This window comes from Amia ocellicauda, chromosome 14 (assembly GCF_036373705.1).
Source record: "Amia ocellicauda isolate fAmiCal2 chromosome 14, fAmiCal2.hap1, whole genome shotgun sequence".
In the NCBI taxonomy this organism is placed as follows: domain Eukaryota; kingdom Metazoa; phylum Chordata; class Actinopteri; order Amiiformes; family Amiidae; genus Amia; species Amia ocellicauda.
In genome coordinates, this window is record NC_089863.1 from 27,221,221 (window position 1) to 27,247,046 (window position 25,826).

At 45.4% G+C, this 25,826-nt stretch overlaps 1 protein-coding gene across 1 annotated transcript in view; it reads right to left on the bottom strand.

Moving 5' to 3' along the window:
- Positions 1-7,007: 7,007 nt before the first annotated feature.
- Positions 7,008-25,826, bottom strand: part of LOC136767370 (basement membrane-specific heparan sulfate proteoglycan core protein) — a 47,561-nt gene continuing 28,742 nt past the window's right edge. Inside the window, exons 13-21 of the mRNA XM_066721136.1 lie at positions 25,346-25,642; positions 24,982-25,257; positions 24,282-24,524; positions 21,638-21,970; positions 9,606-9,941; positions 9,193-9,471; positions 8,202-8,498; positions 7,781-8,049; positions 7,008-7,088 (exon numbers count right to left, since the gene is read on the bottom strand). Coding sequence (XP_066577233.1) covers positions 7,008-7,088; positions 7,781-8,049; positions 8,202-8,498; positions 9,193-9,471; positions 9,606-9,941; positions 21,638-21,970; positions 24,282-24,524; positions 24,982-25,257; positions 25,346-25,642 — 2,411 coding nt within the window. The remainder of the gene's footprint in view (positions 7,089-7,780; positions 8,050-8,201; positions 8,499-9,192; positions 9,472-9,605; positions 9,942-21,637; positions 21,971-24,281; positions 24,525-24,981; positions 25,258-25,345; positions 25,643-25,826) is intronic.

Here is a 25,826-nt window from a genome sequence, read left to right on the forward strand (position 1 = left end):
TGAATAGTATATCTAGTGACATTCCTTGCAGGAGTTTGTAGTAGAATAATGACTAAAGTCACTGTAATCAGCAGAAGTCAAATCTGATCACCCATCTATTTGTATCAAAGCTCTGGGGAATTTATCTTTTTCACATCAGCTGCCAACTGACCATATTTCACACATATGACCCTAAGGTTGATGAAGTACAAGTGTCTATGGCAGCCTTTTGCAAAGGTCTATTTGTCCTGACTGTTGCACCAATCTGCATTTTAATAAAATCAGATTGTTTTTCCTTCTTTTTCAGAGCTTTATATTGTTACAATTGATTGATTGATTGATTTAAAACAGCAAAACAATGCACAGGGATGGCCTAGGAAGATATCCATTGAAAAGTGTAAACCGAATAAAAATAGAAAAAGTTGAAAATCGTGCAACTGGGTTGAGGGACAAATTACTGCCTTGAACAGCGGGATGATTGGGAAGACCGCAGCAGTGGCTAGTATTGACAGAGACATTATAGAATATTTGGAAATGCACAGTTCCCTGGAAAATAGGATTTGCCCACAGCTAAAGATTATGATTGAAAGCTTTGCATAGTATTGTGATCTGAATATCGGCATCACATTAACCACGACCTATAACAGCATGTGAACAGCCAGTCCTAAACCAGATATATTACTACACCACTTTGAATATAAAAACACTTTTTGCTGGTGATTTTAGAAAGAAAGATAAAACATAGTAAGGTCTACAACCAGCAACTGGTGAGGGATGCCCTTGCAACCAGTTCAGCTACATCCATTTACAACATGGACAGTATCAGTGTCACGATGTGCGGGACACGGGAACAGGGGGACCCAGCTGTGGTGCGTTGTGGAGGTTGTCAGTCAGGCGTGGGTCAAATACCGGCAGGACGGGGCAATCAAAGGCTGGGCAAAAGGGGTCATCATGGTCACAATCAAGGGTCGGGGGGTCAGGCGATCAGTCAAAGAGAGTCAGAGGTTGAGGTCGAGGGTCAAAGAAAGGGGTCAAGGTTTCAAGGTATAAACAAGGCACAAGCAAAACACTGCTTGTAGTACAACAAAACTTTACGAAGTCTGAGAGTTAGTGAAGGGTACATTTGTGGAGCAGAAAACCAGGTTGGGAGGTGCAGGGTGAATAGGAGCAGAGGGTGACTGAACAAGTGCACATGGTGTTAAGGTACAACCACTTCACCTGAAGTAAACCCTTCAGGTTCCCTGGACTAGGATAACCCAGAGCCGTCAGTGCAGGATGGTGGATCCTCCGCAGGAGACGAGCTCGGGAAGAAAAAAGTCACCGACACAATGCCAGATCGTTTGTCTTCAGTTTATTTCTGCCACAGCACACAGTTTTAAGAAGTCCGTTTCGGGGCAGGACATACTACAGATTTAGTTGCTAGGCAGACATGGAATGTGTCCGATATCATAACTCCTAACACACTCAAGACTTTCGGTTGACATGTCTGCACGGTTTGCCTAGCAGTAGATGACGTGGGACTCTATCTTATTTCTGGTTTGTCTGAAGAGCAGCATGTATATTGTTTATGTTGTGAGCTCTGAGTTGTTCCTCAAAATATAATATAAATATAGGGAGATTGTGGTTTGACATTTCCAAAATAGAGGTGAGGGGATGGCCGTGAGTTCAAGTGAATAGACTTTCACAGAAATAGTTATGCGCAAGTATGTTATTTATGTTATTTCTGCAATAATGACACAATTTCAGCCCTCCTTGCCAAGGCAACATTTCCAGTGAGATATGACAATGTTAACTCTGCAACTTCTGTTAAAGGCTAATCCTACAATAAGAATACAATACAATGAGTTACATGGATACAGTAGGTTAAATAATCAGTACACATGGGTTTCAGGAATGTTGATTGAATGATTGATTGATTGAAGCTGGGAGAAGTGACTTTTTAAGAAAAGGCGATGGTGACATCTAGTGGTGGAAAAGTGGAAGTGCTTAGATTGGGTTGGAGGAGTGCTGGACTGGAGCTGAGACAGTCAGCAACCCCCATTGAAAAACGTGTGACTTTGTGTGCTGCATGGTCTTTGAACTCCACACAACAGATTTTGCATCAAAAGCCTGGTTAGAAGAAAAAAGGACAGTTTTTATGTAGGGGTATTTGCTGCACTGAGGTCCAGTATAGTACACATTTAATTGACTTCGACGTAGACTGAGTAACTCTTGACCCGAGTTTCTTCCTCAATTTTACCATTTGGTCTCTCCCAGGTAGTCAGACCAATTATGACGAATCCGTGCCCAACTTTGAACTGTCCACTTGGAGTCAAACTGGGGGAGAGGACAACTAAGTAAAATATACCTCAAAAGCTGTTGTACTTATTTTTTTCTCTTTTCAACAAAGAAACATTTCTGGGGGACTAACATTATCTTGCTGTCTATTTATATAAAAATAGGCAAGTACCTGCCAAAAGAATCCAGAAAAAAGAGGAGGACAATTAAAGCTACACCCTTCTCAGGTCCTCACACCCCCTGCACCCGCCAGAGTAAATCATTCCGCAATTTGGCTTAAGGAAATGTGCGTCTTTTTCAAAGTATTGATTTTAAACTATGATTCCAGGCATGGTTCATAAACTTACGTTTTATGTTTTGAATGAATGTATTTACAGGATTGTTTGTTGTTTTTAAGTAGGAAGCATTTCATCGATTTGAGGTACTTTGGTGGCATCCTATGGCTCAATTCTGAAATACACTTCAGCTCAGTTTCGACATGCACATTTGTAAACACTGTAGAAACACCACAAAATCGCAACCTTTGAGATGAAAGCAGCATAATGTTTATTCTGGTAGGTATCCACATTATTTAATTGAACAATATATAGTTTAGATTGAGAGACAGAGTTGAGCAATCCATAGAGAAAACAGAAAATTACGGTATCATAATTTACAGAGGGACACACATTTATCTATCAAGTGGGAAAAACAAGGCATGTTTTTGAGAGATTTCAATGGAAGTGTTTGACTGTTTAATCTCATGAGGGACATCACTCAGGTGTATTGTGACAATGTACACTGTCAGCAGTGCTACAATTCCTGCAGATTCTTCCTGAGCAGCATACACGGAATCCGTCCCTTCCTCACCGACTACTGGACTCAGCAGCTCGTCCAGTCACTGGTCCTCTCCCCTCTGGACTACTGCAACTCCCTCCTGGCCGGCCTGCCTGCATCTACTACCCGCCGCTCCAGCTCATCCAGAACTCTGCGGCTCGTCTAGTGTCTCTCTGCCCCGATTCACACACGCTACTCCACTGCTCCGCTCCCTCCACTGGCTCCCGATAGCGGCACGCATTCAGTTCAAGACATTGACCCTCACCTACCACTGTCTCGACCACACTGCACCAAGCTACCTTCAGACACTCGTCTCTCCATACATCCCCTCCAGACCACTGCGCTCCTCCAGTGCCACAAGACTAACTCGGCCTCCTCTCCACTCTCCTTCCTCCAGAGCCGCTCCTTTTCATCCCTGGCCCCCAAATGGTGGAACAACCTTCCCACCAAAGTCAAAACAGCAGAGTCCTTGACCTCATTCCGGCGCTTACTCAAGACACATCTTTTCAGTCAGTACTTATAATATTAGTCTTTTTAATCCCTGTTAGATAGCACTTCATAGCATTTTATCATGCTTCTTTCGCTACTAATACTTGTATTATTGATTGATTTTCCCCATTGGTCCCTTTCCCGTAGCCCTTGACTTTGACCTAACATCTTGACAGCACTTAGCTTTTACTTTCCAGGATGTAGGACCTCACTTACTGTACTTGCCTGTGTAAACTGGAAGTTGTAAAATGTATTATATTTTGAATTGCTCTGTTTAATGTAAATTTGAATTTGTAATGTTTGATGTATGTACTTAACTGTATTGTTGCACTTTGTATTGCACTTATATTGTAAGTTGCCCTGGATAAGGCCATCTGCCAAGAAATAAAAATAATAATAATAAAGTATAAAACACCAGAACCAGTAGCTGTACTGTGAGTCTCAGGCTGGCTCTCACTGTGTGTTGAGTCTCTCAGAGTCTATCCAATCAGCGCTCTCAAGCTGTTGACCAATGACGCGGACCTAAGGCTAGAACCTGCCCCTAGCCGAAACGGGGCGTGGTTTGGGCATAAATGAGTTAGAAGAATAAAAATAGACGCATATCCGGCAGCTGTCCACGACTTCCACCCCAGCAGTCTGTCATGGCTGCATGGTCACTGCGTTCAGTGTCCGGCTGCATACCTCGCAGGCTGTCAGTGTGCGCATTCCATGAAGTGAAATAAAAAAAATAAAAAACGTAAAAGTGGTGCGTGCATATGTATTAACCCCCTTTGCTATGAAGCCCCTAAATAAGATCTGGTGCAAACAATTACCTTCAGAAGTTACATAATTAGTTCATTAAAGTTCACCTGTGTGCAATCTAAGTGTCACATGATCTGCCACATGATCTCAGTATATATACACCTGTTCTGAAAGGCCCCAGAGGCCCCCGAGAACATTGGCCCCTGCCGAGGGAAAAACATCCCCACAGCATGATTCTGCCACCACCAGAATCATGCTGTTGGGATGTTTTTCCATCGGCAGGGACTGGGAAACTGGTCAGAATTGAAGGAATGATGGATGGCGCTAAATGCTGGGATGTTCTTGAGGGAAACCTGTTTCAGTCTTCCAGAGATTTGAGACTGGGACGGAGGTTCATCTTCCAGCAGGACGGACAATGACTGTTTTTTGTTTTATTTCTTGTTTGTTTCACAATAAAAAAATATGTTGCATCATCAAAGTTGTAGACATATTGTGTAAATCAAATGATACAAACCCCAAAATCCATTTTAATTCCAGGTTGTAAGGCAGCAAATTAGGAAAAATGACAAGGGGCGTGAATACCTTCGCAAAGGCACAGTATATGTCCGCCTGGCAGCTCCCTCAGTGATCAATAAAATGAAGTTTACACTACTAGACGCAAAGCACAGCCTGCGCACTATTGGGCTCCGATTGTGTCATTTATAATTCTACCACTGGTCGACATAAAGGGTACAGACCCAAGTGCAGAGAAGAAAAGGATGGTCAAGACAAGTGAGTGGTCAGAGGCCGGCAACTAGGACAGAGGAGGCAGGAGATGTGGTCAGTAACCTGGCAAAAGGTTGAGAGATCTAGCAAACTGGATTAGTAGAGGAGGGGCAAGACTAGGATTAAAAAGCAGCAAACTGTGAAAAGTGTAGTGGTAGATTTATCTAGTGGTAAATTTGGCAAAGGGTATGGAAGAACTCATGACCATAATCTCAAGAACGAAAGCACTTGTATATGTAAATACAATTATTTTTCCTGGACATAATGCAGACTCGGGTGTTCATTCCGTCCACTGAATGTGGCAGGGTGGCAGCCAGATGGGTGCAGCAGCTCCAGTGTCGATGTGGTGTTGCACTAGCCCTGTGTGTCCGTTGTTGCTTTCACTTTCGGGAAAGACATCGCAACATTCCTCCACTAGGTGACGCATGGCTCCCGCTTGTTCCTCGTTCAGGCAGCAGTTCCCTCGCTCACACATCTGCGTCACTGCCGGCGTCATATGAGTAGCAGGAGCATAGTGTGGCTTTCTTCGCTGGGATCTCACTAACCCGACGTGAAGCTGCTGTCCTTGGGGCCCTATTATCAGCCTGTCCTGGCCCTGGTCCAGGCAGCACTGAGTAGTAGACAGAAAACCAAGGCCCAGGATCCTTTTGACTTCCACATCAGCAACCCAGGCTTCATGCGCGACTGACAGCTCCCTGAGACTAAACTTCAGAGCCACAGCCCCGTCACTGGAGCCGGTTTGCCTGTTGCTGTAAGCAGTTCTCCATCCACAGGGCGCAGCCTATTTCTCCATCTCTGACCGCCTCTGTGCAGCACATCAGCACACAAGACCGTGCCTGAGGCTCCTGTGTCGATGAGGCCCTGACAGTAGATGTCTCCTACGCAACAGCACTTGTAATATTAGTCGGTCAAATCACACACACCCCCACCTCCACACACACAGTTCTGAAACGAATCCTTGACACGCATTAATGGGGTATTCCACCGAAAATCCATACTTCCTCAGGTTATTCTATAAGTAGAAACACATTGTGTGGAGTGAGTTTCTTATGTCCAGCTCATTCTATTTACCAGAAATCAGAGATCGAATGATTATGTCTTTCAAAAAGTGTGTGTGGGGGCAATTTGACATGCCCCCCACCCCTTAAATTATGCCTATGCATCATATAACTATGTTATCTATCATGTTTGGATTTATTCTTCTCAATCCAAAGAGAAACAGGATTCAACTGTTTCTTTGTGTGAAATGCCCAAGGTAGTCTAACAACTGATTGCTTGGCACATGTAGTTCTGTACTGGCATCGTGGGCACCACTACATTTACATATATTGTGTGTCAATGACAAACAAAGTCCCAGTCAAACACGTATATTATGTATTTTTCAAAACCACCTTTAATCATTTAAAACAGAGACGCTTGGTGAGAATCCTTTTGAATAATTTTGGTTGTAGACAATGTAAAGTTACTACATTATGTGTGTATTTGATGTAATTGTGTTTACATACATTACCGGCCTAAATGTTTCCAGTTTGTATTGAAATGTACACAGTTTAATGTCTCAATGGAACTCAAAAATTGTTCAGAAAGTTCTTCCCAACAATGTTGCAGAAGTTCCCACAAATGTTTTTCACTTTCATTTTGCTTTCACCCTTCTGTCCAGTTCATCCCATGTTTTGGGTCATTATCTTGCTGTAGCATGAACCCCTGACCAACTAGGTGTATACCATTTTTGCATGTTGCTGCAAAATGCTGGGGTAGCCGTTTTGGTTCAGGGTGCCACTCACTCTGTGCAAGTCGCCGACCTTGCAGTGTAAATGCAGTGACACACACACACACACACACAGCTTTAGACCCAGTGAGTCGTACATACAGACACACACTCTCGCACACTGACACACACACACACACAGAGCCCCTCCAGGACAGTGTGGCTCAGGCCTTCACACATACAGAGACCCTCCAGGGATGGTGTGGGGCGCCCCCTGCTGGCTGTGTAGCTGCTCCCTGTCTCTCAGTCCCACCTGTTAAAGGACAGCTGAGTCACATAGGAAGAAGCACACATAATGACACACACAGAGACACACACATACTCACACACAGACCCACACAAACACACAGACACACACACTCTAAAACACACAGACCCACCTATACACACACTCACAGACACTGACACAGTCACAGACACAAATAGCAGATCATCTGTCCGTGCAACAGTGACGCAATGACTGGCAGCACTGTGCTGGATGCTGTGTACAGTGATTAGGCAGGGAATGTGTGTCCAGACTCACGGGGACAGTGTGCAGCTCTTCAGCACTGAGGGAGTGTCCAGATGGAGCCGGAGAGACAGCAGTCTCTAACACACATCCCAGAGACAGATACAGATGGACAGAGAGAGAGACAGACAGAGAGAGAGATACAGCTGGCAGGGAGGGCTGCGGGTTTGGTGCCTGTATATCTGTCAGCCCAGTCCAGCACTGTAGTATCACAACAAACTGCATCAGTGCTGTCAGTGTGTCAGTGTGGTGCAGTGTGTTACTCACTCTGTGCTGGTAGTGTGTCAGTGTGGTGCACTGTGTTACGCAGTGTGTGCTGTCAGTGTGGTGCAGTGTGTTACTCACTGTGTGCTGGTAGTGTGTCAGTGTGGTGCAGTGTGTTACTCACTGTGTGCTTCAGTGTGTCAGTGTGGTGCAGTGTGTTACTCACCGGTTACTCTCAGTGTGACAGCGCTGCTGCGTTCTGCTCCAGACTGACACCAGTACACTCCACTGTCAGACTCTGAGGTGTATCTGATGACGCAGCCGTCTGCAGTTGTTTCTTCCCTGTGAGACGAGCAGCCTGGCTCCACCTGCCCTTTTGTGTAGCGCTTCACTGTCCACCCAGCAGAGCCCCCCGGCCCCCCACACTTCAGAGTGACCACACTGCCTGTAAAGTGCTGAACTCTGGGGGGATCCACAGTCAGACTGACCCGAGGCAGCAGCTCTGAGAGAGAGAGAGAGAGAGAGACAGACACAGTGAGGACAGTCCTCTCTCGGGACGCAGCCCTGATACTGACCACTGACACACAGCAGCCTGACAGCAGCGCTGCCTGACACTGACACACTGTATCACAGTAGCTGAAGTCCAGGACTGACCTGAGATGGAGAGATTGAGACCATCAGAGCGCTGAGAGACAAATGACTGGCTCCCCCTCATGCCCTCACACTGATACTGCCCCCCATCAGACACAGACACTGCAGTGATGGAGAGCCTGTCCCCGGTCATAGTGTGTCCATCAGTCTGGGACACCGCAGTGGGAGAGCCATCTCTGTACCAGCGGTATGTCCAGCCTGTAGGGGCCCCTGACAGCCCACACCTCAGAGACACTGGCTCCAGGGCGTACAGCTGCCTCCAGGGTGGCTCCACGGTCAGTGTGGCTGCAGGCCGGCCCTCTGGAGAACAAAGGACAGGAGGTGTGATTAGAGACAGAGGTCACTGTAGAGCCCAGCAGCCCATTCACACACACACACACACACACACACACACACACACACACAGCAGCTCATTCACACACACACACACACACACACACACACACTGGACTCTGGACTGATGCAGTGCCTGTGTGTCCTTCATGGATACTAAGAACAGCACAATAAAGCAGCTGAGGACAACAAGGACACCAACAACAAAGACAATATATGCAGAGCTGTTGCCCTGGAGCTGGGCATGAAAGCTACAGATTCATTTGAATCCCCACAGTTAGAGGACCCAGCTCCAGTCTGTGAAGTGCTGCTGTGTCTTGATCACGCTGTGTATCTGGTGTGGCTTTAACACATCCACTGTGCAATGCACAGGACAGACCAGCTCTCTGATGAGGGACTAAATGGTGTATCGGACACAGAGATGCAGTGACGGCCTTAACAGTGATGCAGTGACAGGCGGCACTGTGCCGGACGCTGGGCTGGACACTGGGCACAGACTTCAATGACTGGCCAGGGATTGAGTGTCCAGAGTGTCCAGGGACAGTGTGCGGCACTTCAGCACTGAGGGAGCGTCCAGACGGAGCCAGAGACACAGCAGCTTCAGACACACATGCAGCTGGAAGAGACGCAACACCTGACACAGCCCCTCACAGCAGCCCACCTGACACAGTCACCCACACAGCGTCACTCCATCTCTTCACACTCGTCCCCTCAGCCTGCGCCTCACACTGGTACAGTCCAGAGTCCCCTCTCGTCACTGCAGGGACGATGTGCTGACTCTGTGCAGCCGCTGCTCTCAGGGTCTCGGTATCTCTGGTGAATGTGTAGCTCAGCTGTGTGTCAGCTCTGTGTGCCTCAGTGTCGCACTGCAGAGTCACTGTCTCTCCCTCCCACACTGACCCTGCAGGGCTGACTGTCAGAGTGGGCCTGGAGAACAGCTCTAGAGAGAGAGAGAGAGAGAGAGAGAGAGAGAGAGAGAGAGAGATGGTGAATTATGAATAAATAATATAGTCCTGCAGTCACAGAGATTAACACAGTCCAGAGTGTGTCCTATTAACACACTGCATCACTCACCTGACACTGTCAGAGTCACAGCCCCGCTGTACTGAGTGTAATAGGGTGCGTCTCCTCTCTCAGCTCTGCACCAGTACAGCCCTCTGTGTGTCCCAGTCACAGCGCTGATGGTGAAGTTGCCTCCAGCTCCGCTGCTGCTGTCAGAGAGGGGCTGCAGATAGACCCATCTGGCATTGTACCACACATAGTCCAGTCCAGCCTTGCTCTGTCCAGTTCTGTAACAGTAATACCTCCAGCCTGTAGATGCCCCTGTAACCTCACAGTGCAGAGTCACTGAGTCTCCCTCGAATATCTGTCCCAGTGGAGAGACAGTCAGGACAGGCTGGGGCCGAGCTCCTGTAACACAGAGCACACAGTCAGGACAGGCTGAGCTCCTGTAACACAGAGCACACGGTCAGGACAGGCTGAGCTCCTATAACACAGAGCACACGGTCAGGACAGGCTGAGCTCCTGTAACACAGAGCACACGGTCAGGACAGGCTGAGCTCCTATAACACAGAGCACACGGTCAGGACAGGCTGAGCTCCTATAACACAGAGCACACAGTCAGGACAGGCTGAGCTCCTGTAACACAGAGCACACAATCAGGACAGGCTGAGCTCCTGTAACACAGAGCACACAGTCAGGAGAGGCTGAGCTCCTGTAACACAGAGCACACAGTCAGGACAGGCTGGGCTGAGTCGACTCACCTGACACTGTCAGAGTCACTGGGCTGCTGCGGTCAGAGTGTGATGGGTTTCCACTCCTCACTCCCTCACAGGTATAGTCTCCACTGTGGTAATAACTGTCAGAGCTGATGGTGTATCTGCCTTCATCTCGAGTGGAGGAGTCAGTCTGGTGGACCTGTGTCTCTCCTCTGTACCATCTGTACCTCCAGTCAGTGTCTCCTGCCCCCTGGACCTGACAGCGCAGTGTGACCGTCTCTCCAGTGAAGACAGATGTCCAGTCAGGCTGCAGGGTCAGCACAGCCCAGAGTCTCACTACACACACACACACACACACACACACACACACACACACACACACACACACCATAAGTAGTTATTAATCATAATCATAATTATCCTGTGTCTCTCACTGCAGTTCTGCCATCCACACCCACATGTGATCTGAACCAATTCAATTATCAATTTCTGGAGCTTTATTGGCATGACTGCTTGAGACAATATTGCCAAAGCAATGATAGAGTAGTCTATCAACAATTAACATAAATTAAGACAGAAGTCAATACAAGAAATAAAATGTACGAAAACATCACAATATAAATAAACTAATCAGCCACATTATAACATATATAAAGCATATTGAATTAATACATAGCTGTGTATGTGTGTGTGTATATACACTCACCTAAAGGATTATTAGGAACACCTGTTCAATTTCTCATTAATGCAATTATCTAACCAACCAATCACATGGCAGTTGCTTCAATGCATTTAGGGGTCCTAAATGTGGTCCTGGTCAAGACAATCTCCTGAACTCCAAACTGAATGTCTGAATGGGAAAGAAAGGTGATTTAAGCAATTTTGAGCGTGGCATGGTTGTTGGTGCCAGACGGGCCGGTCTGAGTATTTCACAATCTGCTCAGTTACTGGGATTTTCACGCACAACCATTTCTAGGGTTTACAAAGAATGGTGTGAAAAGGGAAAAACATCCAGTATGCGGCAGTCCTGTGGGCGAAAATGCCTGGTTGATGCTAGAGGTCAGAGGAGAATGGGCCGACTGATTCAAGCTGATAGAAGAGCAACTTTGACTGAAATAACCACTCGTTACAACCGAGGTATGCAGCAAAGCATTTGTGAAGCCACAACACGTACAACCTTGAGGCGGATGGGCTACAACAGCAGAAGACCCCACCGGGTACCACTCATCTCCACTACAAATAGGAAAAAGAGGCTACAATTTGCACAAGCTCACCAAAATTGGACAGTTGAAGACTGGAAAAATGTTGCCTGGTCTGATGAGTCTCGATTTCTGTTGAGACATTCAGATGGTAGAGTCAGAATTTGGCGTAAACAGAATGAGAACATGGATCCATCATGCCTTGTTACCACTGTGCAGGCTGGTGGTGGTGGTGTAATGGTGTGGGGGATGTTTTCTTGGCACACCTTAGGCCCCTTAGTGCCAATTGGGCATCGTTTAAATGCCACGGCCTACCTGAGCATTGTTTCTGACCATGTCCATCCCTTTATGACCACAATGTACCCATCCTCTGATGGCTACTTCCAGCAGGATAATCCACCATGTCACAAAGGTCGAATCATTTCAAATTGGTTTCTTGAACATGACAATGAGTTCACTGTACTAAACTGTCCCCCACAGTCACCAGATCTCAACCCAATAGAGCATCTTTGGGATGTGGTGGAACGGGAGCTTCGTGCCCTGGATGTGCATCCCACGAATCTCCATCAACTGCAAGATGCTATCCTATCAATATGGGCCAACATTTCTAAAGAATGCTTTCAGCACCTTGTTGAATCAATGCCACGTAGAATTAAGGCAGTTCTGAAGGCGAAAGGGGGTCAAACACAGTATTAGTATGGTGTTCCTAATAATCCTTTAGGTGAGTGTATATTATATATATATACAGTGAGGGAAAAAAGTATTTGATCCTCTGCTGATTTTGTACATTTGCCCACTGACAAAGAAATGATCAGTCTATAATTTTAATGGTAGGTGTATGTTAACAGTGAGAGACAGAATAACAACAACAAAATCCAGAAAAACGCATTTCAAAAAAGTTATAAATTGATTTGCATGTTAATGAGTGAAATAAGTATTTGATCCCCTATCAATCAGCAAGATTTCTGGCTCCCAGGTGTCTTTTATACAGGTAACAAACTGAGATTAGGAGCACTCCCTTTAAGAGAGTGCTCCTAATCTCAGCTCATTACCTGTATAAAAGACACCTGTCCACAGAAGCAATCAATCAATCAATCAGATTCCAAACTCTCCACCATGGCCAAGACCAAAGAGCTGTCCAAGGATGTCAGGGACAAGATTGTAGACCTACACAAGGCTGGAATGGGCTACAAGACCATCGCCAAGCAGCTGGGTGAGAAGGTGACAACAGATGGTGCGATAATGCACCCATACATTTTCAAAATATTTTTTTCAAATTACCATAAAATCCTTCATCAGACTTCAGACAAAAAACAAATGTGTTTATTTGGTTTTACAGTCATTATTATATTTACCATAGTTGTTTTAACATAGTTATGGTGTTTGAGTTTTCCGCTGGGAGCGGAATGACAAGCAGGCTCAGATCACAGAACAAGCTACAGAAATGAGTGAAAGACGCTCCTCAGACAATGCTGGATAAAACTGAAACTATACAGAATATTTATCAAACTATTTTAAACCCTACATCGTGTTGTGGCTGGGATTCGTACTGCAATACTTTTACAGACACAGTAAATAGGTTACACTTTTGAGGGCATTTAAAATGCATGTAAGGCAGGAACATGTAACCTTTATCAACCGCAGTCCTGTCCGCTGTATTAAAATGATATTGTGGCGATCCTGGCAGGAGTCTGCAGGGCGAGTGTGTGTGTGTGTGTGTGTGTGTGTGTGTGTGTCAGTGTGTGTGTGTGTGTCAGTGTGTCAGTGTGAGTGTGGGTCAGTGTGTGTGTGTGTGTGTGTGTGTGTGTATTACTGCATGTTTGTGTGTGTGGCTGCTCTCTTACCTTCAGTCTGTCCAGGACTGATGGCAGCACTGAGCACTGAAACACAATAAACACCAGTCAGAGTGTATAGTACACAAGTCAGAGTATACACAGTGCCTATAGAAAGTCTACACCACCTTGAAAATTACTCACATTTTGCTGTGTCAGTGCCTCAGAGTTTCATGCTTTTAAGAATATTTCCCCACTTACCATAATTCCACACTGTTAAGGGGAAAATGTTTTATTATGAAAAAATATCTGAAATCTCATAATTGGATAACTCTCTACCCCCGTGAGTTCATATTTGCTGGAAGCACCTTTGGCAGAAGTTACAGCTGTGAGTCTGTGGGGATCAGTCTCTACTCTGCACACCTAGATTTGGTCAGATTTGACTATTTTTCTTTACTAAAATGTTCAAGCTCTGTCCAGTTCCTTGGGGAGCGTTGATGGACAGCGATCTTCAAGTCATGCCACACATTTCAGATTGGATTGAGGTTGGGACTCTGACTGGCCCACTCGGCGCTTTTCCACCGGCACGGTGCTGGTGCTGGTACAGGAGGCGGAGCCTAATCTCGAACCATTTCCACCACAAACAAAATGGTTCTCGGCCGCCAAAAACAGCTCCATGCCGGCACCATAAACCTGCTGGTCTGGAACCAAGGAACCCGTGACACCAGGGGATGGGGGCGGGGTAACCCAGAGGAAAGAAATATTCAAAATAAGATCGCCTCTTAATCTCATGAACTTCTCCTAGATATAGCTGAGTCCTACTTGAGATCAGTGTGAGATTTAAAACATTTTCTCATATTTCTGCTCCAGAGAAACAACCCTTGGATTGTTACTCTGATCAGAACATTAGCTCTTAAATTCTTCTTAAATTTAATCTCAAATTAATCTTTCCTCATGTATGTCTATCATCCAAAAATTAGAAAAATACTACATTCAAAACCAAACTATGCTGCAACTCTTAATGCCTCATATGTATATGACTTATCTCACCCAAGTCTTAGCTGAATAACCTTTCAAGAGAAAAGTGTAAAACAGTTATGGTTAATCTGTAATGGTTCCCTAGCCTTGACCCTCTATCCCCACTAGAGGCCGCCATTGTTCCCCTGCCTTTCCCTTCTCTTCTCACTGCTTTCATCTGTAACTCTTACAGTTAACATTCCTCCACACCTTCTTCCTTTCCTCTGCTCACATTGGCCCTGCCCCTGCCTTCCCAGTTTCTGCTTCCCTTCTTAAACCCCTCACTGCCCTCACTCGAGGCGAAGTGTCGTCAGTTCCACCAGCTTCACCTAGCCCTGTGCGCCCTGTGGCTCAGCCTTCCCGTTTCTGACCATCGCTCGTGACCTCGACTACATCCTTGTCTAGCCCTTTTGTCCTGCCAGCTGCCTCGCTAGCGCTGCACCTGGGTCCTTAGCTGCTCTTCTCTGCGGTCCTCCTTGAGAGATAGTGACATAATCTCAGTGATGGCTCACAAAGAGAAATCTGTAAACAAATTATGCCAATGTCTCACACATGCCATCTCGGTTTCTTTACAGAATCACTACTCACAACAATATAATCATTTTTTGGAGGGTAAACATTCTGTAATGTAAAATTGTAAATAACCAAGTCTGTTTTTAAGTTGAAGGCACATGAGTTTATTTTCTTCACAAGTAGTAAAAGGTTATGAGATATCATGTACCGGTATTAAAAAAAAAAAAAGAGCAGAAGCATGTACAAGTGTAGGCAGCAAAGACTTTCTGCAGGCGAGCCGAGCTGGGCTGTATTGAAGGGTCTTTTGTGCCAAAATAAAAAACAAAATAAATATAATAAATAAAATATGATCTCTCTCTCTCTCTCTCTCTCTCTCTCTCTCTCTCTCTCTACTATGTGGGGATTGGTCTGTAATCTGCCTGGGGAAGGTAAGATCAGAGGGTGTATAGAGGCTCCCCATTTCTCTAAAGCAAAATGGGTGGCTTAGTCAATAATTGCTGTGTTCACAAAGAACCCCCCCGCCACAGCCTCCTGTCTGTCAGCAGATCTGGCACTAGCTTGATACAGTACAAGGTTTCAAATAAACTAAATATAAACTGTACTGTATTGCAAGTGCTTTTCTGTGTCCCTGGTGCCATTTTATTGTGAAGCACAGCTTGTAGAGCTGAACGGCATCATGAGAGTCTTCTCTCGATTTCTGTCATTATGAATCACTCCCATTGGTCACCAGGGTGTAGTGTATACTAGTGTGTCAGTGCAGTGTGTAGTATCAGAGCCGGTTCTAGGCATAAGCAACATAGGGCCCCTAGCAAAAAAATATAATACATTGAATAGATTTTCAATTATTTTCTATAATTGATCACAGTGATCAGTTTTATTGCTGGATATTATGTTTGCTCATTGAATCAAAAATAAGTTACACTCTAAAAACCAGCCATCAATCAGGTTTTAGTATGCGTTGGTGCAGCAAAAAAAAAAACTATAGCAGTTTTGACCAGTAGTGTGATATAGATATAGGAACTGCAAGACTACTGCTGTACTGCTACCTACTTCTGCAGCATCAATGATCAAGTTATCTAATCAAATGCAGAATGGCTTCAACAGAAGAAAATATGCTCAGTCAGAGTCCTGACCTCAACCCGATTGAGATGCTGTGGCATGACCTCAAGAGAGCGATTCACACCAGACAGCGCAAGAATATTGCTAAACTGAAACCATTTTGTAAAGAGGAATGGTGAATGCAGAAATCCAGGTAATTCCAAAGGGTTCACATACTTTCTCTTGCCACTGTATAAGTGTTGATTAATATATATATATTAAACATATTGTAAAATAACTCAAATATACTAGTTTTGTACAGTGTCCTTGGGTATCCTGAAAGGCACTTCTAAATACATTATTATTGTGGCACCTGGAAAGTGGGATATAAAGGAAAAGGGACACCCAGAGCCGTTTCTAGGCATAAGTGGTCACTTAGGTCCCCCAGCCGCTAGGGTCAGCATGGGCACCCTGCCTGGTCTGCGGCTACGCAGCCCTATATGCAACAAACTGCAATACACTGTATGTTCTGACACCTTTCTATCAGAACCAGCATTCACTTTTTCAGCAATTTGAGCTACAGTAGCTCGTTTGTTTGATCGGACCACACGGGCCAGCCTTCGCTCCCCACGTGCATCAATGAGCCTTGGCCGCCCATGACCCTGTTGACCGCTTTTCCTTCCTTGAACCACTTTTGATACATACTGACCACTGCCCACAAGAACTTCAGTTTTGGAGATGCACTGACCCAGTCATCTAGCCATCACAATTTGGCCCGTGTCAAAGTCGCGGTATTGTAATAGTATATGATTATGCTTAGTTTTTATTGCTGTAGAGTAGCTTGCTTGCATACTTTTAATGACGATGACATTAGATTTTGCTGATTTTGTGCGTTTGCCCACTAACAAAGAAAAGATCAGTCTATAATTTTAATGGTAGTTGAATTTTAATAGTGAGAGACATAATAACAACAACAAAATCCAGAAAAATGTTATTCATAAAAATTAAAAATTGATTTGCAAGATAATGAGGGAAATAAGTATATGATCCCCTATCAATCAGCAAGATTTCTGGCTCCCAGGTGTCTTTTATACAGGTAACGAGCTGAGATTAGGAGCACTCTCTTAAAGGGACTTTAAACTCTCCAAACTCTCCACCATGGCCAAGACCAAAGAGCTGTCCAAGGATGTCAGGGACAAGATTGTAGACCTACACAAGGCTGGAATGGGCTACAAGACCATCGCCAAGCAGCTTGGTGAGAAGGTGACAGCAGTTGGTGCGATTATTGGCAAATGGAAGAAACACAAAATAACTGTCAGTCTCCCTCGGTCTGGGGCTCCATGCAAGATCTCACCTCGTGGAGTTTCAATGATCATGAGAATGGTGAGGAATCAGCCCAGATCTACACGGGAGGATCTTGTTAATGATCTCAAGGCAGCTGGGACCATAGTCACCAAGAAAACAATTGGTAACACACTACGCCGTGAAGGACTGAAATCCTGCAGCGCCCGCAAGGTCCCCCTGCTCAAGAAAGTACATGTAAAGGCCCGTCTGAAGTTTGCCACTGAACATCTGAATGATTCAGAGGAGAACTGGGTGAAAGTGTTGTGGTCAGATGAGACCAAAATCGAGCTCTTTGGCATCAACTCAACTTGCCGTGTTTGGAGGAAGAGGAATGACCCCAAGAACACCATCCCCACCGTCAAACATGGAGGTGGAAACATTATGCTTTGGGGGTGTTTTTCTGCTAAGGGGACAGGACAACTGCACCGCATCAAAGGGACGATGGACGGGGCCATGTACCGTCAAATCTTGGGTGAGAACCTCCTTCCCTCAGCCAGGGCATTGGAAATGGGTCGTGGATGGGTATTCCAGCATGACAACGACCCAAAACACACAGCCAAGGTAACAAAGGAGTGGCTCAAGAAGAAGCACATTAAGGTCCTGGAGTGGCCTAACCAGTCTCCAGACCCTAATCCCAATGAAAATCTGTGGAGGGAGCTGAGGGTTCGAGTTGCCAAACGTCAGCCTCGAAACCTTAATGACTTGGAGAGGATCTGCAAAGAGGAGTGGGACAAAATCCCTCCTGAGATGTGTGCAAACCTGGTGGCCAACTACAAGAAACGTCTGACCTCTGTGATTGCCAACAAGGGTTTTGCCACCAAGTACTAAGTCGAAGGGGGTCAAATACTTATTTCCCTCATTAACATGCAAATCAATTTATAACTTATTTGAAATGCGTTTTTCTGGATTTTTTTGTTGTTATTCTGTCTCTCACTGTTAAAATACACCTACCATTAAAATTATAGACTGATCATTTCTTTGTCAGTGGGCAAACGTACAAAATCAGCAGGGGATCAAATACTTTTTTCCCTCACTGTAGAGGACAAGCTATTTCAGAAAACCCAGCAGAGGAACAAGACATACTACCACATTTATGTTCCTCACTCCTTGCATGAGCAGGTCCTGGCAGCTTTTCACAATGATACTCTAAGTGTTCACTTTGGAAGATACAAGACCCTTAAACGTGTCTAAGCCGTTGCCTATTGGCCAGGAATGTGGAAGGAGGTCCAACGGTATGTTAAGTGTTGCACGGTGTGCCAGGTCCATAAACCTGAAACCAAAAGACCTGCAGGGAAACTACAGCAAACTATCATTCAGAGACCCTGGGAAATGGTGGACTTAGATCTGATGGGCCATTTGCTTTGTAGTTCTCACCAGAATATCTATCTTCTTGTGTTCGTTGACTACTTTACCCGGTGGGTTGAACTTTACCCTCTAAGGAAGGCCTCTGCTGCTGTCATCACACAGATCTTGGTTCAGGAAATGTTCACTCGATGGTGCACCCCGGATTACCTACTGTCAGACCAAGGGTCCCAATTCATATCCTCAGTGTTCCAGGAAGTGCGTAATCAATGGCAGGTCTCACACAAGACTACCACTGCCTATCATCCCAAAAACCAACTTGACGGAGAGAGTACCTTAAAGTCCATGCTGTCATCCTATGTAGGAGTGAAACATCAGAAATAGGATCAGTTTCTCCCAGAATTCCGGTTCACCATCAACTCGGCTGTCCAGGAATCTGCTGGTTTTACCCCAGTAGAGCTCAACTTGGGTAGATGCCTGAGAAGCCCCTTAGACAGCATTCTTGAAGGGAACTGCATTACTCCTGAGTCTGGCAGTTACAAACTCCTCTCCAAACTAAGCCAATTCCATGAACTAGCATCCGACCATCTGGAGAAAGCCCGGAAAAGAATTACAACAAGCGACACCGCCAGGATCTTGTGTGGATCAGTCCCATGTTCTGTCTAAAGCTTCGGAGAAGTTCTCAGCTAAACTTGCTCCCCGATGGAAAGGCCCATATAGGATTGTGCAGCAGTTGGGTCCTGTAAATTACCAAGTGGTGAAAGAGGAAACTGGAGAGGATTTACAGAATATTCATGTCTTTCAGATTAAACCGTGTTTTCCTTCAGCAGCCGAACTCGATGCCCAAGAACGCCAAAAAGTGCTGGACATCTTTGTGGAGGACAGCGAAGAAGGGGAAGTGTAACAGTTTGGAGGAGAGAGAGTCTTTCTGTCCTTTTTCCTTTAAATACAAATGTACCTGCCATGCTGCTATTGGCCTCTAGGGTTTCCCTATAAGAAGGGGATAAACCAAGAATGGGAAAGAGGAATAGATAGGAACTAAAAGTAAGTGGAAATGGGAAATGAATAACTTTTTCTCAGACGGACTGTTTAGTTCATGGAGGTGCAGGCGAGAAGGCGAAGTGACGTGGCTGCAGTGTTTTGTCAAGAGTGTTTTTTCCATTATTTTTCTTGAATGTGTGTTATGGCTATTATAGGCATGTTAATAACGAGTACAGATTGAAGGGGACATCTCTATGCCGCTGGTGGACATTGCTTCTAGTCTTTCAAAGAGGATCGTTGCTGTGCTGTGTACGGCTGGAAGCGGACCTGAATTCTGACTCCTGCTGCAGTTAATTTTTCCTTTTTTGTATTGTTTTCCATGACTGCCTCTACCATTCCCTGCACCCCGTTGTCATTGGCGTCTATTATTGTTATTGCTATTATTCTATCCCTTTGTTTCTATTCTTGCTTGGATTATTTTCAAGTTGCTATTGCTACCGTTTAGTTTTTGGGGAAGCTGGGCTCTTTTGCTAGTTTTGATTTCTTTTCGACTTCCTTGTTTCTTTTTATAGTGCATATTCTACGTATTTTCTAATCTGTTTGCAACTGTTTTCCTTCTCTATTTTGTTTGCATGCTTTGGAGTCCAGCTACTTTTCTTATTACTATACTCCAGAAGCTTAATTAGTTTTTTCCCTCTTTCTTTTCCCCATCAATACTTTATTTTGTGTAATCCTGTTTCATTTTCATATTTTCCAACTTTGTATGTCTTGTCTGACAAGTGTCCGTTTTTTGTTGCTATTATTGCTAGTTTGTAAATCTTCTGTATGGGTTATTACGGTTTATGCTGAGGTCAACTAAGGGGAGAATTTACATTTAAACTGAAATTGAATGCATTTGGTTGTTTTGATCACTTTGTTTTGTTATTCCCACTATTTATCATTGAACATTTTCATTTGTTTTAACCGGGAAATTTTTTGTTAAATCTTTTAAGGATTTAGATTTTCGGATATTGTATTTATTGCATTTGTGTTTCTCTTTTCACTTAATAAATGTTTCATGTTATACAGTTGCGTGTTGTGGATCATTGTGAACTTCATATCTGTCTGCAATTATTGACCCAGTGGGTCTTGTGCTCTGGCTAGCTGGCACAGGGTACAGGTCATGTGATCTTTCCTCTCTATCTTCACTTTCTATTGCAGTGCAATTACTACCTGTGTCCTGGTGCCATTCCACAAGTTTGCTGTCCTCTTTACTTATTTCTCTTTTGTTCAATCTTTTATTAGGGGGCCAAACAACTAAGTTGCTGGACAACCTTTTGTAATTGGTTGGATTATTATTATTATTATTATTATTATTATTATTATTATTATTATTATTATTACACCAAATATTTCAAATTACCATAAAATGAAAACTACTCCACAGAATCTCACCAAATTTGGTATGCTGGTAGATGCCTATATAATGTTGTCACTCAACAATGGAGGAGGTCATATGCCTTATTGTTTGGTGCCAATATTGGATTAATGACAATTATTAGGCAATATTCAATCATCTTCTTCTCCAAAAGCACTAATGGGACGGATGTGAAACTTGGTGCATGACTTCGTGACCTATAATCAGATTTGTAAATGTAAATTCATAGAAAAAGATTTATAAAACTAAATTTGTCTGTACCTTCACAAACGTAATGTAATCCACTTAAATAGCACATCTATCAAACACAGACAATGAAACTCAACCATCAAGCCAAGGTTTCAGCAGGATTCAATCACAAGAACTCTAACACATGCAGGTGTTGACATATACAAGATACAAGAACATCTCCTAATCTTTCATTTTGTGCCTTTACCCACTGCGCCACTTACTATTAAGGCATGGATTTATAATAAAGTACATTTATGAAGCAATACATGTTATACATTCATGTGGACCTGAAAAAGAGAGGGAGCTGTACTACCAATACAAATTTAACTAATAGTAATCTTTATAAATATTGAAATGGTTAACAATTTTATATTGTCCATGTATTAATTGTACAAGAGCAGTGCCCTACCTGGGACTGAACATACAACCTCTCCACTGCAGAGACCAGAGCCCTGACCACTACTCCACACTACTTTACCACCTGAACTACTGTACAGAGACACAGTCTGACCAGTCACTGAGACAAAAGACTCAGAGAGTGAAAATGTGAACACACACACACACAGCCCCTCACCTTGCACCTGGACGTCCACGTGGCCGCTCTCCCTGCTCACTCCAGTGTGAGAGGAGACCACACACCTGTACCTGCCAGTGTGGCTCCTGTCAGGGCTGCTGATCAGTAGGGTGAACACAGCAGCCTGGGGCATGAAAGACAGAGGCTGGGAGAGAGACTGGAGGAGCCCAGACTCAGAGCTGTTGTCCAGGGAGCGGTTGTCCCTCAGGAAGCTGCAGGTCAGTGGAGCTGCAGACTGTGTGTTGACCACAGCCTCACAGCTGAAGTTCAGAGCCTGTCCCTCAGTCACTGTCCCCCCTGGAGACACGCTCAGAGTCACTGAGGAGAACAGCTCTGGAGAGAGAGAGAGAGAGAGAGAGAGTGTGTGTCACTGAGGAGAACAGCTCTGGAGAGAGAGAGAGACTGAGACTGTCTGTCACCCACAGAGCAAGGGCTCCAGCAGCAGCTGGACACACTGCAGTGCTACTGCAGAGCTTGGGTCCTGGAGGTCAACATGGACAAAACTAAAATCATGATCTTCCAGAAGAAAGCCAGGATCCAAAGCAGAAAATACAATTTCACCCTCAACAGCACCACAATAGAGCACACAGCCAGCTACACCTACCTGGACCTGCTAATAAACTCCTCAGGCAGCTTCACCCTCACTGTCAAGACCCTCGCTGACAAAACACGCAGGGTGTACTACACCATCAGGAAGAGGATCAGCTCCCTGACCCCCTCTGTGCCACTGTGGACGAAGCTCTTTGACAGAGTGATCCTGCCCATCCTGCTGTATGAGGTCTGGGGCCCGGTTATCAGCAACGACTTCGACAAATGGGAGAGGAGCCCCACAGAAGCCGTGCATGCCGAGTTCTGCTGGGACGTGCTGAAGCTCCACAGGAGCAGCCCAAACAATGGCTACCGAGCCAAACTGGGGCGCCTGCCGCTGTGCAGTGCAGAAGAGAGCCCTGAAATACTGGCTGCACCTGAAACACAGCAGCCCAGAGACCCTCCAGCACAGCGCCCTGATGCAGCAGGAACGCACCCCCCACACAGACACCCTCGGCCAGCTGGCCCTGAGGCTCTGTGCCCAGAGCCACACCAACAGCACGGAGCTGCTGAGCAGCTGAAGGCAGGAGACAGTCCCCCCAGCTCCAGCACATCACTGCAGCGCTGCACTGCAGTTACATCGAGCACTGGGCTGAAGCAGAGATGTACTCTGACCAGATACAGACTGAGTGACCACAGCATGGAGGTGGAGACCGGACGGCACAGGCAGACCTGGACCCCTAGAGACAGATGCCTGTGCAGACAGTGTGGGTCTGGGGAGAAAGAGACAGAGGCGCACTTCACCCTGACCTGCTCCAAACACACACAGGTCAGAGACACCTTCTTCCCCAGATTCACAGCAGAGTCCCCGACTTCCCCCAGCTCAGCACAGAGGCGCGGCTCAGAGTGGTGCTGGGGGAGCACAGAGACTGCGCTGTGATCACAGCAGAGTAGAGCACAGCCTGCCATACGGCCAGAGAACTGCAACCATGTTTCCAAACCACTAACACAGCACATTAACCATGTAAAATATATGTAAATAACAATATTTTATTTTATATTTGTAAAGTTCTTAATGTTATTGTATATAATTTCAATGTACCCAATTGCTTTGGCAATACTTGTGTGTAAACATCTCATGCCAATAAAACTTGTTTTGAATTTTCAAATTCAAATTCAAATTCAAATTCAGTGAGATCAAGCAGCTGCTCAGTGTTGTGCTCCAGACTGCTGACCTCAGGCCCAGCGCCCGGGAAGGACACCACCATGGTACACAGAACAGCACACCCACCACGGGTGGAACCCAGGGATTTATTTTCAAAAGCACAAGTACTCCCTGTAGCGGTTATACAGTTTTTTCCCAATTGCATTCACACTGTTCTCTGAATAATACTCCAATACCGCTAAACTATTAACACAATCCCCATTATAAAAAGTGACATTTGCAAAACCTTACACACATGGGGAAAAATGAAATTCTGGCCTAAAAACTATATATAGAGCCCTCAAAATCAAGTAATTGGGTCAGAATCATGCATAATTGTATCATATCAGTTGCTCACAGTAAGCATTAAGAAAACACTGTGTTTAGAAAAATAAAACTCTCATCAAAATGGAAGATTCATGTCGGAAAACAAAAATAATCCAACACAGTTAGTAAAGAAGAAGTACCTCTTCCCCTTTCTGTTCTTTGTTGCTCCATTCCAAAGCACATTTACAAATCACACTGTTTTTATAATCATTTTCCATACTATCCCAACTTTTTTGGATTTGGGGTTATATATTAAGATTACAATCTATTTTCTTTCTTTCTCCCCATGTATAAAATATAATTTATATTGTCCTTTTCTTATCACTGTACTTTAATACATACTTTAAGTCATTGTGATTTATTATTATTTTATGTATTTATTATCCATACATGTATGTGATATTCAATTGCTTTGGCAACACAAATTAGTTTGTCATGCCAATAAAGCTCCTTCACTGTCCAGTCTGTCTCACTGTCAGACCTCTGGATATTAGCAGCACTTAGTTTCACAGATTAAATTACAATTAGTAATTAGGCTGGGTGCCTGTATGTCTGTCAGCCCAGTCCAGCACAGGGGCGTCTCACCTCTCACTGACACCCAGCTCTCTGGTGACTCTCCCCAGTCGGAGTATTTACAGCTGTAGGAGCCCTGGTCTGTCACAGACACGCTGGCGATGGTCGTCTCTCTAACCGTCTGCGGCTGCAGCTCCACACCGTCCTTATAGAAGACTGCACTGTCGGATCTGTAGCCACGGAGACCACAGCGCAGAGTCAGAGTGTCTCCCTCAGTCACAGGCTGGGGGGGGCTCTCCAGGATCACATGACCACCTGAACAACACAGCAACACAACACATCAGCACACTGTAGTATCACAACACACTGCATCAGTGTGGTGCAGTGTGTTACTCACTGTGTGCTGTCAGTGTGTCAGTGTGGTGCAGTGTGTTACTCACTGTGTGCTTGAGTGTGTTAGTGTGGTGCAGTGTGTTACTCACTGTGTGCTGTCAGTGTGTCAGTGTGGTGCAGTGTGTTACTCACTGTGTGCTTGAGTGTGTTAGTGTGGTGCAGTGTGTTACTCACTGTGTGTTGTCAGTGTGTCAGTGTGGTGCAGTGTGTTACTCACTGTGTGCTTCAGTGTGTCAGTGTGGTGCAGTGTGTTACTCACTGTGTGTTGTCAGTGTGTCAGTGTGGTGCAGTGTGTTACTCATTGTGTGCTGTCATCGTGGTGCAGTGTGTTACTCACTGTGTGCTTCAGTGTGTCAGTGTGGTGCAGTGTGTTACTCACCGGTTACTCTCAGTGTGACAGCGCTGCTGCGCTCTGCTCCAGACTGACACCAGTACACTCCACTGTCAGACTCTGAGGTGTATCTGATGAAGCAGCCGTCTGCAGTTGTTTCTCCCCTGTGAGACGAGCAGCTTGGCTCCACCTGCCCCTTTGTGTAGCGCTTCACTGTCCACCCAGCAGAGCCCCCCGGCCCCCCACACTTCAGAGTGACCACACTGCCTATAAATTGCTGAACTCTGGGGGGATCCACAGTCAGATTGACGCGAGGTAGCAGCTCTGAGAGAGAGAGAGAGACAGACACAGTGAGGACGCGGCACTGACACACTGTAACACAGTAGCTGAGCAGCGCCGGTCCAGGACTGACCTGAGATGGAGAGATTGAGACCATCAGAGCGCTGAGAGACAAATGACTGGCTCCCCCTCATGCCCTCACACTGATACTTCCCCCCATCAGACACAGACACTGCAGTGATGGAGAGCCTGTCCCCGGTCACAGTGTGTCCATCACTCTGGGACAACGCAGTGGGAGAGCCATCTCTGTACCAGCGATACGTCCAGCCTTTAGAGGCCCCTGAGAGTCCACACCTCAGAGACACTGGCTCCAGGGGGTACAGCTGCGTCCAGGGTGGCTCCAGGGTCAGTGTGGCTGCAGGCCGGCCCTCTGGAGGACAAGGGACAGGAGGTGTGATTAGAGACAGAGGTCACTGTCAATGTCAATGTCAGAGGTCAATGTCTTGCCTGAAAACATTTATCAGATTTTTTTGTACATTTAAAACTACACTGGCCAATGAAACCAGACTAGGAAGATGCTGGATGGATGCAGTGCCTGTGTGTCCATCATGGAC